We start from the raw sequence: 14,238 nt of genomic DNA, 5'->3' as shown, positions 1-14,238 counted from the left end.
TCGCACATCCTCCAAACTGCATTTGGCATGTGGTGATAGAACAACAAAAGCTATCCAAAAGGCAACTAGCAGACTGTGTTTGCAGACTGTTCCAAGACTTCAGAGCTCTATAAACTTTTCCTAACATTTGCAGTAACTACAAAATGTGGCTTTTTACTTTTAAATTTTGAACAAATTTTCAACAAAACACAGGAAACATACAAAACTGAGCTGAAAGGAAGTTTTCTTTTAAAATGCTTGCTTTTATTCAACATCTGACCTAAACTTCAAGAAACAGCTGAACTAATCCTCGTCAACTGAAGACAATATACATCTGTTGTGCCATAATTCAGTGTAACTGTTTTCCCATCAGGACTTGAGCACAGCCAAGTAACTAAGCACCCAAATCCCCACAGATGTTTTACAACTTCCACAATCAGTTTGCAATAATAACAGCAAGCTAACCAACCCTTCCTATAAAACAGTCTCACAAGCTCTGTACATGGTAATTTATTTTGTGTGATTATTGCAGAGTTTAAACACGTAAAAAAAGATTCATCCTTTAGGTGCATTGGTTTGTCTTTTAGTGAGAAGGATCTGTGGTTTAGCTACACAGAAACTTGCATAATTTTTCATAAGAAACTTGTCATAACCTGTAAAAACCCTGAAGACTCAGATTGCAATTTTAGTAAAATTTTCTTTTCTACAGGTTACATCTCCAGTTACTGCATTTTAAAAGGAGGCTCAGACTTTCTAGGAAACTTGGTCATCAGATGTTCTTAAATGTATGGAAAGGAGACAAGGAGTACAAACACATTTAGAAGAAAATTAGCATTATTAATGGTTATCTTATTAACAACTTCCATCAGAAAGATCATTAAGTGGATTTGTTCAACTGCCAGTATTTTATGGCATATTGATGGGACAGATTTTTTTTTCGCCTTTTGCTTGATATCCTTAGTATCCCTTATGTGTCCAGAAATGCCTTCCGGTTGGAAGTAAAAGATACTTATCTTGGTGGAGCAAATCCAACATCACTGTCAGCAGGTGCTCCTATATATAAGGAGAATGTAATTGCTTTACCTTAACCCTAGTTTCTTCTCCAAGAATACCCCAAGAGGGCCTTTAAATTCCTGGGAAACCAGTGAGCTCAATACTAGTTCTGCATAATATGATTAAAAAAAATTTATACTGTATCTGGCCTGTAGAGAGGAAACACAACCACTGTATATTCACATGGGTAGCTTATGGCTGCTCTGATGGAATGGAACGAGGTAGAGTAGAGGTCAAGTAGAAGTCAGAAGCAAAAAAACTCTTAAACATATTCACCTAGTGGAAGAGGAAGTTTAACATACCTTCCCTGGAACTTTCTCTTAACTCTGATTTTCTGCAGATTATTTGTTGAGCTTCCTGAAATCTCATTTCCAAATGCTGATTCTTTTAAAAGGTGGCACCTCACTGTTACTAACATCCAGCCTTCTTTCAAGAATAAATAATAAAAAGGCACATGTATTTAGTCTTTATTGTTTCTATTACCTGCATACTGTGTTCATCTAAATCAGTTTTTAAACTATATTAAGAAAAGACTATGAGTCATCTAATATGCCTGGAGGGTATTTATTATTGCAGATTCCTTATACTTAATAATTAATAAACTATTAAGAAGCCACTGTTACTTCTGGAGAACTTTTCAAAGCCATATCAAAGCTGCTGTAGGTTGTGTGACTATTCCACTTCTGCCTTTGCCAGAAGGCATCTGTTATTTCCATGAGTGCACTAACTCTCTTCTGACTCTAGTTTGACAGCTCAACAGATTTCATAGCACAACTGGTGGTACATGGTTAAATGCCATGTTCACATGAGACTACCTGTTCATCTGTCACAAACTCTTTCACTTGACCAGTTCTGATTTTCTAAACCACTCTGACAGAGTAGCTTTGTGCAGGAAGGCTCTTCACCTGAGGCAAAAATTTTTTTCTGCATCACTGTACCCTTATCCTGGATCTAGTATGACCTACCCTAATTTTGTTTATCCAGCAGGAAAACAGAAAGCTGACGTGAAGATGATGCTGTATGCTTTGGGTAATTTGAAATTTGTGCTCCCATTTGATTTGGATCAAACTTGTACTGATCCAGCAGAGAATAGATGCAATATTTTTAATAATGGAAACATGGTCTCAATTCTGCTCATGTTTTTGAACTGTCCTCTGGTGTACAAAGAGGTAAACATGTTTCTGTTTTCATAGATGGGCTTTACTTTAGGCTCAGTTTCAAAAGCCAACAATTAAGGAGTTTGAGCTACAAACTCAGTCTTTCAGCTGAAAGCCAATATACCAATCCCATAACTTTGCTGGAAGTTCAGAATAAACTTCACTATAAGTATTACAATCTGTCACAGGCAGGTTACATCCCAGGAGACATGCAGATGACATGTTGATAATCACTGCCACAAACTAAGCTAAAGACATTAAACGAACAGCCAATGACTAGGAATTCACAAAAAACACTTGAAACTTCTTAGCTGAATGAACAAAAATATGTGATCAAACACTGATTTTCAGGCAATAATATTATCACTCACAGAGGTCAAAAGATTATCACCAACCAGAGGCAAACAACCAAAAAATGCATTATAGTTTGAGAATGTTTCGTTTGGGATCAATATGCAAGGCAATATTATTGATGTGTACTTTTACTTATGGTTTGTCAAAGTTAATCACTTAAGAGCTCTGAATCTGTGAGAAAACTCCAGTGTCCTAATTCTGGGGTCACGTTTTCATCAAAAGTTTGACTTTCTACTTTTTGATATGTACTGGGAGGCAGTGTTCCAGAAAGCACTGCAGAAAGGCCACCACAGACAAACTCCTTCAGTATTGATACTGAACAACAACTCTACAACTAAGCTTTACTAGCTAACACAGTGAGACTTGCTCATACAAATCTCCTTCTCTTGTTGAGAAAGGTCTGAATGCACCACTTAGCACAAATGGCTCTTTGGTTACTTTTTTTTCCTGTGGGAGATTGTTTCACATACCTCCAATCTTGGCATTAAAGGCGATTCCTACTGTGCAGTGTGAGTTGTTTGCCGTGGCTGCCACTTCTCCAGCACAACGGGTTCCATGCCTGCAGTCAGACAAACATTTTTCCAAGTAAGCACAAATCATTGGGATTAAAGGCTTCAATTTTGCTTATCCTCAGGTGCTAAATGAACAGCTACCCACCATGTCTTGCACTATGTCTTGCACCCCTCACAATAATTTATACCCATGTTACAATATTTCTCTGAACATATTTTAACATTTAATTACTTTAAACTCTTCGTGCCTACTGGAAACACTCACAGCTTGTAGTAAATATATACAACAATTATACATAATTCACTGCAACAGAAAGGAGTCTTAGATATTGGTTGTCAATTTTGAACAAAATTCTACATTTAAACAAAATGTTTGTCCAGAATTCTCTATCAACCACTCCTATTGCTACAATATGTGTTCCATCCAACCTCCAGCATGCACAATATGCCATGAGGAAGATGAGGTTGCATCAATGCCCACACTGCTTTTTAGAGGTGAGGCTAAGGCGGTATGCCAGGTATGCTCAAAGCTTAGGCACATCTTGGTCCTGCCTTGGGCCAACTCTGCATTATGCTTGCCTTTCTGGAAGCAGTAAAAATGTAAGAAGCAGCCTTCACATCAGAGGTATGCTCTGTGCCTAGAAGCAGAGCTGAGCTCCAAGTATTTAATTTCAAGAAGTTACTGAAGGAAAATACAAAATGTCCAGTTGTTGCTCATGGCCTTCCCCACTGTCCAAAGTCACAGTGGGATGCTTTGCCCAGCCCTGATCTATGTGCTCTAAAAGGTGGCAATGGACATACATATTGTTCCCATAGTAGGAGAGCTGCCATTTTTTTTCCTTAGCATGAGTTTCACAGAGTGTTTTCTACTAATAAGTCATGCCCTCATGCTTGTGCAGTTAAGTAGCAGAAATGACACAAGTGAGATGGTCACTAGGGAACTTCAGAGAGGTGCTATGAGGGGGAGATATAGAGTTTCAGACCAGACAGCAAAAGAGATGGGGAGTTGGTAAGACATAGACAAAACGATAATGTAAGACTTGGGTAGCCAAAAACAAAGACGTTTAAGTCAAACGGAGAAACAGAAAACAACATAGCAAGCCCTTCAGAGGAGGCTTGCTGAGATCAGTTGTGTACACAGACAGTCTTCTCCTGGTGGTGGTTGACAGACTTGCTTGCACACAAATCTGGAGAACACAGGTGTTTATTAATTAAAGTTGGTGCTCAAATTACAGACAAGAATCACTGCTACTTTCCCTTGTACAGCTTGTTTTGGGTAGAGTCATTCCTTATTTCATTATTAGTAGAGTAATTTTTCCCCCTTACCCTTTTAAGACACTTAGACGGGAGACATTAAGATTACTTGTTTGGAATGGATTAACGTAAAACAAGAACAACAACAAACAGGACTAGGAAAACAAGAGAACAAAAAAACAAGCAATATAAATGATCAACACTAAACTGCTAAATTGCCAAAGAATATAACTCAGTTTATTTGACAAGAGATACATAACCTATGAGAAAAGTGTAATCTTCATTCACAAAATCAAACGGACAAGTTGGAAACTGACTAATTCTAAAGCCGGATTGAGATTTCATAATTATGTTATCTCAACTAATTTCGTATTGATCTGTCACAAATCACTATTTGTTGCCAAACTTAATCAGAAAAATTTTCAAGAACTTCACTAAATTTGAAGTTTATTTTTCATATGAAGACAAATTTTAAAGCCTAATTATTCTTCATTTGAAAAAAACCTGTTTGACTTTAATTGGCAAATAAATTGTCTTATCCATTTATGGGATTATTTTGAAACGCCTGAAGTAAATAATTCAAAAATCACAGATGAAAACAAGTTTCTAAAAGATCCTTACTTCAAGAATTTTCAAATAGTCTTCTAGCTCTATGTTTGAAGTAATGTCTTTGAAAATGTCTTAGTATTTAAATGAGAAGACCTGTGTTAAAAACTTTTACAAGACATTATATCCAAACATCCCTTCTTTTCATTATGATTTTGTTTGGTGTCACATGCAAGTTTTCAGGTGTTATCACTCAAACAGTCAAAGCACATATGACTATACTCTAGAAATGTAGAAATATCTGCAGACATCAGCTTTGTGCATATAATTTATTAATAAATCATTCCCTGCCTGGTGAAAGTCATATGGCTAAACTGCAGCTTCCCAGACAGATACTGCATTGTGAAGAAATCCCTCATGGGTACCAGGTTCGGGAAGAAGTAATGAGAGGAAAGTCTTTCAGCTGAGAAAGTGAATGTAAAGAAGCCACACCTGGAGGAGCGAGGCTCCCTGGAGAAGAATGGAACAAACAGCTCGAATTTCTCCTTGGCTCCAAATGGAGAATACGGATACCTGCTATTTTGGTAACTACATCCAACAGACTCTGTCAAAAAGATTAGATTTCCACTCTACCATCAAACATGCTGGTTACCCCAGGGCCAACTGGTGCGCAACACCAGTTCCGCTCACATCTCTTGGGATGCCCTTTTTCTCAGAGGGGGAAACTTTCTCTGCATAAAGACAATGCGCTAATACTAAAAAATAAAAATCCAAATTAGTTGTTATTATAAATTACAGCAGAATCCCAGGGATGTAACCTGTAACATGAACTAAACTATGTGATTGGTGGAAATTGAAAATTATAGGAATAAGGGAACTTTAAATGTTGTAATGTTTTTCAATCCTATGGAAAGAGAAAGAATGGAAATTTGAGTAGCTATTGGTATTGGTAGGAAAATAACTGAGTTGGAATTTAGTTTTTGCAAAACTCTTCTTTAGTTAAACTTTCAAATGTTTACAAAGTTGTCTCTTAAACTGCAATATAATCCTCAACAGGAAATGTGGTATCTGAAGGGTTACAATGTAATAACAGCTGGAGAAAAAGATATATTTTAACAGCAATCATCAGATATGCACGTTATTGAATCCCAGACAAATGTCTTATATAGCACTGAAAAAGAATTATTTTAGAGCTGTTCATATATAAATGTTCTCTAATAATCCAGAGGGTGGAAAACACTTTCCAAATTGACCTTAGGTTGGGATGCTGTTCTAGGAACATCTGAATAAGGACATAAAAAGGAAATGTCACACATTAAAAGCATAGGCAAGCCAAATATTAATATTTTGCCTTTAACATATAATCTGCTACAGCTGAAAAATAGCAATAATAAAGCTACTTCCCAAAGGAGAGATACTTGGATATTAACAGTGGAGAAAGATGACAGGGTAAATACGAAAAACAAGTTACACAAATCTTCAGTGTGAGATATCAAGAAAAATGCCAAAGACCTGGTGTCATCACAGGCAGGATAGTGTTTCTCAGCATCACAGTGCTGTAATGTGGTTACAGCACAGGACTGGAAGAACTCCAGTCAACGTCCCCAGGGCTAATGACTTTTTGCATGATTATGGGAGGTTGCTTTTAGAAAAACTTGAAAATATCTCATTTATTTCTCACAAAATCAAGGATGACAGCATTAAAACAAACACAGGAACATTTCACACGTCAGACACGCAAATTTTAAATTTAACAGCATGGATAACAGAAAAGCTGACTTGCCACTCTCTTAGCATTTGTTAGCTATTAGCAGTTAATTTGTAACAAGTGTGAAGTTCTGATACAAGCCTAGGAAAGGAATATGCCTCTACAATTTAATTAGCATTTTACAGTTTTATTTTTGTGAGTGGGCAAATTAACTGAACATATAAAACAAATACACTTTTTTCTTAATTTCAAAACAAACAATGAATAGACGATCTGATGGAGCAAATGAAATAAGATGTAGAATATAAAGCATCAAATAAAATCAGCAAATAATATATTTAGCCAAGTATATAATTAAATGTAATTTTAAAAAAATACAGATGTCCTGATTTGCTTTAATCCAAGGAAAAAAAAAATTATTCAGCCTCTTTTCTAGAAGGAAAAAAAAAAAAACTTGGTGAAAAGAAATTAAACAGTTCAACCATCAGGAAACAGCAAAACTTTCAGCTGATCTTTTTTTCTCCTACTGCTTTTCATACTATCTACAGTAACCATCTTAAAGTGGTCAATGCAATTCTTGCTCTTAAGTCACTAAAGCAAATTGCAAGTAAAACCTGTACAGATTAGTTACCGTGCTCTGGAATTAAACTTGTTGAACAGTAACATCAAGGCTAGTATTACCTCGGAAGAGTATATGACTACTTAGACATACCTAATGAAAAGCACTTCTACTTTGTCTGCTTTTGAAACTGAAGCATGTGAGGCTGCTTAGACTTCAAGACTCTCCTCCCGTATAAGCAAAAACTTATTTTTATAACCAAATGGTTATAAAATGGTTGGTTGAGAGGCTGTAGAAAGGGTGGAAAATCTTAGAACAAGAAGGTTATAAGCAATTCTGGCAGTCTCTTTTTTGTACAGACTAAAGAATAGAGGAGAAAAGGAGGCTCAGGGAACACCTTATTACTATCTACAACTCCCTGAAAGGAGTGTGTAGCCAGAGGCTCAGCATCTTCCCCCAGGCAATAGCAACAGGACAAGATGGCAAGTCTTAAGATGCACAAGAAAGGGTTTAGGCTGAACATTAGTGTCTTGGGTTGAAAAAATGTAACCAAAAATGTGTATTCTATTTTCATCTGTTGAAACCAGTTGGGAGATGCTGTTCTTTATCTCTTGTAACTCTAGGGTGGAAGAGGGTGGATGCCTTCTGTTAATGGGAGAACCTGATAACATCAGATATGGCAGTGCCTTCTTATCTCTTCCTCCACCCATTGTCCTCCGAGGGACATCACCTGTGAATGAGCCATTGAAGGCCTCTCACATGACTGACAACATCACCTCATTCCATTGTGAGATGCTCCACCCAGCGGGAGGAGCCAAAGCCTTTCCACCGGCATAAAACCAGCAACCCCAAACATGAAGTTAGCCTGTCTTTCCACTGAATTCTCAGGGAATGACTGGAGTCATCTCGCCAGCACTGGACTCTTCTTTTCGACAGGACCATCTCTACTTCACAGAACAACATCTGTTACTCCAGGAAGACTTATTTGGACTGCTTCCAACACCCTGACAACAGGGTGTCAGGTTGTATTCTAACTGTCTGTTTTTTCTAGGACTTTTGTTTGCTTGTTTGGTTTTTTGGGGTTTTTTTGGGTGTTATTTTTGTTTGTTTTTTGTTTTGTGGGGTTTTTTGTTTGGTTGGTGTTTTGTTTTGTTTTTTGGTGGTGTTGTTGTGGGTTTTTTTGTTTTAATTTTTTTTTTTGTACTACTGCACTTGTAATTTTTTTTTGAATATTCCTAGTAAAAAACTGTTATTCCTGTTACCATATTTTTGCCTGAAAGCTCCTAATTGAAAAACTGTAATAATTTGGAGGGAGGGGGTTTTTACCTTCTCCATTCCAAGGGAAACTTCAATTTTCCCTGACAGATACCTGTCTTTCCAAACCAAGACAATCAGGAAGAATTTCTCCACAGGAGTGATGGGGCATTGGAATAGGCTGCCAAGGTGGTGGTGAAGTCACTGTCCCTGGAGGTGTTGAAGAAAAGATTGGATGTGGCACTCAGTGCCATGATCTAGTTGACAGGGTGGTGATGGATCATAGGTTGGACTCTAAGATCTCAGTGGTCTTTTCCAACCTAGTTAATCCTGTGATTCTGTAGCACAAACATTTGGGAAGAACCAAATACCTGTCTACTCTTTTCTCATTCTAAATCTCTGAGATTCAATAGCTTTATCACTTTGTTCATGACATACAGAAAGAAGGACAAACAAAAGCCCAAGTTGAAATCTTGGCTAGCAAAATAGTAAGGGGGACAACTAGATTATGCATCTTAATAAGGAAAAAAGGACAAAAACAGGAATGTGTTTTTATACAAGAAAAAATGGAAGTACTTTAAAAAATAGTTTATTTAGCTAATTCTTTACACTTGTTCCACATAAAAATTAAATTCCCTGTTCCTGTCTACAATAGTCTCAGTGATTAGAACACAATCCTAGATCTGAAGATTTTGGAGTATCCTAATGACATGACTTAAATGAGCAAAAAACTTTGCAGAGAGCTTCTTATATTATTTTAACAACATTTTACGTCACTTTTAATTTACCCTTGTTCATCTCAAAAATGAGATTAAATATTTCTACCTGACATAAGTATATTTAGGATGAGATCTGGAAAATGATGCCTCACAGTAATTCTTAGCAAATATGGATAATGAGCATAGTTTAAGGTTTTGTTAATGTCTTTTGACTCTACAATTAATCCTAATTTGGGAGCAAGGCCTCAGATTAGAAACCAAATTAGTGTCACTCCCAGTGTTACTTTACACAAATAGAAACTCTTGGTATGTTTTATGAGTGGTTCCTATTTATTTAATCTTCTGGTTTATTTCTTCTTTCACTAATGTCAGTGTTTCTCAATATATGGCTATCCAAAGTCAATGATCTATTAGAAATTTCAATAGTCTTTGAAAGCTTTAGAGTATGAACTGGCACATGACACAATATTTTGGCTACGGCATGTATTTTCTATTCCAAGGAAAGTCCACCCATACTTACCAAAGATATCCTTAGAAAACACAGGACACAATGAATTGGACACAATAGTCTTGGACACAATGAATAAAGCTTGTTAGAAAGTTGCTGCTGAACATTCCTAATGTACCCCCCGTAGTGAACACTCTTGTACTTGGGAAAGGTTATTATATAATGGCTGCACTATGTTATCTGCACAGTAAGAAGAGCTTTGGTTGAGATGGATACTGGTGAAGCAATTTGTCATTTCTTTTTGAAAAAATTATTAACTAAACCAGACAAACTTGATTTTGCACTTGCATGCATTTTCATCACTTTTACTACGACATCTAAAGTCTTAAAAAAGTAGTACTTTTTGGATGTAGGAAGACACTTCTATTCCCATTCTACTGAAGAGGTACCAAGAGCTTGAACTGAAAATCTGAGACTAAAAGAAACACCTCTACTAGAATAGCCACATCTTAATAATAACTTTCAGAAAAAAAAAAAAAGCTCTACAATTTTTCTTTGTTCTATAAGCAAATCCCCATATAACATTTGTAAATAAAGCCAGGAGTAAAACTTTGGACTGCAGCTTCTTAGCAATCCTGCACAAGCTAGCTAACTACACTTAAACCAGTGATAGGTAGGAATATCTTGATGAGAAGCAAGAATGCTTTCTTCTCCATTACTGCTTGCCTATTGTAGAGGTTTGCCTTGTGAATTAGAAGACTTGATACTGCAACCTAACTGAACATGAAGAAACCAAGTGATGTAATTTATTTGATTTTTATCTATTTGCTCTTACAGCTATCAAGTTGATTTCTAAGGTTTTCAGGGCCCTTGACCTACTTTGGAGATAGTTTCCTATGTATTTAAAGTGTCCTATATATCTGTAGACACCACAAATTTCTCTAACAAATGTATCTGCTGCTGTTACATATAATACCCGAAATTATATGAGTTAAAGGACCCAAAGGATCCAAAGTTGGTTTTATATCCTCTTTATTTTTTTTCCACCCCCATTGCCCTGCCAGTTATGTGATGCTTTACAAAGACAAATGGACCAGCACAGCAATTGTGGGATCTGCAACTCTGCAACAGCTCCATGTTTGAATACTTTACTGTTAAAGACTGAGCCAAAGAAGGCATTAAGTATCTCAACTGCTTCCTCATCATTCATGATATTCCCTGTCAGGTCCATAAAGAATGGAGATTTTCCTTGGCCTTCCTTCTGTTCTTAATGTATTTATAAAAGTTTTTCTATTGTCTTTTACATCAGTAGCCAGATTGAGCTCTAGTTGAGACTTCACCTTTCTGGTTTTCTTTCTACATGACCTAACATCACTGTATTTCTCCTGAGTTGTCTGACCCTTCTTCTAAGGGCCATAAAATCTGGTTTTTAACCTAATCTGAGTTCCTGCAAAAGCTCCTGTTACACCAGGCCAGTTTTCTTCCCTGATGGCTCACCTTTTGGAAAATAGGGAAGGCTCACTCCTCTGTCTTTAAGATTTCTTCCATTCTATACTTCTGTTTCACAAGATTTGTATGATAGTGTATTATCAGTCACTGTATATTCTGATTTATGTCTTTCATCCACACTGACACCAATCTGGATCATCTGAAGATATCTCAAGTGCTTGAGCAACCTCTTTTTACTTAAAATCTCACACTTTTGTGTAATGAAACTCCCAATGAAATAGAAAACAAAAACTTCTCAGACATATTTTGCATCAGTTCTGTTGAAGTCATACCTAAGCAGAAACGAAGAATATCTTAAAATACAAGAATGCAAATCTGGAGTTTCATGCTTAGATCTCCTTAGCAGAAAAATAAGCCTTGGAAGCCTTTGGAGAGCCCAATAACAGTTTAGGGGAACCTTCTTACGGAAAATTTTCTTTCATGCAAGGAAGATACTGACAGATGCAAGGATCCTAAAATCACAACACAAAAATGAGGAACAATACAGTGATGTGCACACAGGTCATGGATGGATCTTCACTTAATCTGCATACTCTATTTTTCATAGTAGATGACTGCTGTGACAACATTTTAAAGAAATTAAAATGACTTAACTCTGTATCTGCACCATATTCCAGCTCAGAGACACAGTTCCTACCCATCTTGAATTCTGAGTGCAATTTCAACTCCAAGATATGTACTGTACTTAATCCTAAATTTCATTTGTTGTTGTTCTGCATTAAACGGACCTTCCACTTCTCCTTAAAGACGTATTTCAAAGATGAATGAGGAAATTGTTGAAATAAGTTCAAGTACTTTTATCTGTGTTGATACTTGCTTTTTAATGAATCTTATATCATTGACTCAGCAGGAGCAAAGTTTCCTTTTACTTGGAAAAAGGGTTTCAGCATAAGAAATCTAATTCTCACATGCTTACTTCAGTGCAGAACAAGTCAGCCACTGTTCACCTGATGTTCCTGGAGTCTTAAGGAGAGAAGTGCAGGGAACATAAATCTGGACTGAAAGGAGAAGTAAAACACACCTTCTCACAACACTGTCTTTGCCAATCCTTGACAAACCTAGCCAACAGCCTCATCATCATACATTTTGGCTAAGTAAACAAGCCATAGTCTCCTCCTCAGTTTTCTAATACCCAAGATTTTATAATTGCTTTGAGTCTATATAGCAGTACAAGTAATTTTTAAACCAGGTTAAACATATACTCATTGGTGTAATCTGTATCTGTGATATCCATTCCTTTACTTTGACAACTGAATTTCTCTATCTTGATTATTTTCCTTCAGGAAAAGGAAATAAGGAAACTGGTCTTCAAGAGAGAAATCTGACTTTGATAAAGTGTGTGTAAGGAGTAATCTGACCATATCTTTAAGACAAATTACAGAATCATAGAAATGTAAATCAAGGCTATAAAAAAATCCCTGCCAAGGGCAGTAACCTTACAAATGCACATATTTTCATTTGTAAAAAAATGCAACATCTGAAAATTTCTTATTAAGACACCCTAGTAATGCCATTAAGATATCAGTTTCTATCATAAGTTTGCAAAGTTCAACCATTAATAGTATGATATTTATAAAAATGCTTCAATTTAAAAGCTTTTGACATTGGATTTGAAACAGCTTTATCAAACCTGTAATTAGAGGTCTGCCTTGTTGCCACAAACACAAGAAGGGTAATCAATGTTGTACTTATGCTGGCTCAAAAGTCTCAATGAACCATATTTTGCACTATCTTTGACTGTGCTGACTAACTGTGAAATCATTTGTCAAAGTCAATTACCACATATGCAACATGGATCCGCTCTTTAACTTTCGCCAATACCTATAATGTTTGAAAAGCGGAAAGCACAGAAAAAATGTATTTGTGCTCTCAAATTCTATTCAGCTGTATAAGTATACATGCATGCAACTTGAAACTGATTTACCATTTTACAACATCAAAACTAGCCTACCATAGCTGCAAACTCTCCCCTGCTAAGTTCAAAACCTCAAAATATAGACACATACTTAGAAGAAATACCTATTCTGGGAAAAAGAACATCTGAAAAAACCTTTCACATCTAACTCTCAATAGAAAAACTTCAGAAAAGTCTGTGTCCCTCCTATTGTTGGCTTTGAATTGTAAGGGAATATCTGACTCACTGTGATCAGTAATTTACATAAAAACACTAGAAGCAGTTGCTTAATGCTTCAGAACTTAATTTTATTTGTGAGCTCATTGTCTGGTACTTCAGTAATTAGAAACAGAAAGAAGGCTTTCCTTAAGTGTTGTGGTTAAATGTTTTGGGACCATGAAAGTCTAATACATCATAAAAAAGAAGAGCACTGTTCTTCAAACACTAGTTAAGCAGTAAACAATACTGTTCAGCGACTGATACCAGGGTACAGAAAAAAGACTATTTTTTCATCTTTCAACTGGAATTCTAGCTGAATTTGGGTTTTGTTTATTCTTCTGTTTCACTTCTCTCACTTTCAGTGACTACTCTAAGAACTGTCTTTCCTATGGCTCTCAAAAATTATAAATTATAGCACTTATGGTTGGCAGGCAGGACTATGTAACATAGTGTGATAACATAATGAGCAGATTAGAAGAGGTTAACAAAAAGACAATTTTTGGCAGTCTGACAAAACTTTCATGATAAGATTTTTACTATGGAAACTGGATCAAAAGGCTACTTCATCAAGGCTTGTAGTCCAATGATTTTTTAATGTCTTGTCAATATGAAATGCTGTCATCAAGGACTGATTATAAACACTGGTGACAAGGGGTGCCTATCATGGGTAGGTGAATTAACTTAACAGAGACTGCCCCTCCTCTAACCTGGCTAACTGTCCTCAGCTTCCAGCAATTTGAAGATCCCATGTCTGATCAAATGAACAGACATTTTATTCTGAAACAACAAAGCATGAGAACTTCAAAACACCAACTGTTAGTTTGTTGTCTGATTTGTTTTAATGCACATGGCATCTCTTCCCACAGGTTAAACACCTGTTTTGCATTAAAAGAAAAACATTATCAAATGCAGTATATAGTGAGGATTTGTAGTCCATGTTTTTACAACAATTTCCTTTCAAGAAAAGAAAGTTTTCCACTAAAAGATTCTACACACATGTTTTCAGTTCTACGCTGAGAAAGAAGAAATGAAGCATGTATGATGATTGCCCCAGAGGTATGGCAACCTAAAGG

At 36.3% G+C, this 14,238-nt stretch overlaps 1 protein-coding gene across 4 annotated transcripts in view; it reads right to left on the bottom strand.

Annotated features, from left to right (window-relative positions):
- The window catches only part of PCSK5 (proprotein convertase subtilisin/kexin type 5), a 225,742-nt gene that overhangs the window by 132,241 nt on the left and 79,263 nt on the right, over positions 1–14,238 (bottom strand). For all 4 annotated transcript variants that reach the window (XM_063422828.1, XM_063422830.1, XM_063422831.1 and 1 more), the window contains exon 6: positions 3,014–3,102. In XM_063422828.1, the coding sequence (XP_063278898.1) occupies positions 3,014–3,102 (89 nt within the window). The remainder of the gene's footprint in view (positions 1–3,013; positions 3,103–14,238) is intronic.

This window comes from Prinia subflava, chromosome Z (assembly GCF_021018805.1).
Source record: "Prinia subflava isolate CZ2003 ecotype Zambia chromosome Z, Cam_Psub_1.2, whole genome shotgun sequence".
NCBI classification, from domain to species: Eukaryota; Metazoa; Chordata; class Aves; order Passeriformes; family Cisticolidae; genus Prinia; species Prinia subflava.
This window is presented reverse-complemented; position numbering and strand designations above follow the sequence as displayed.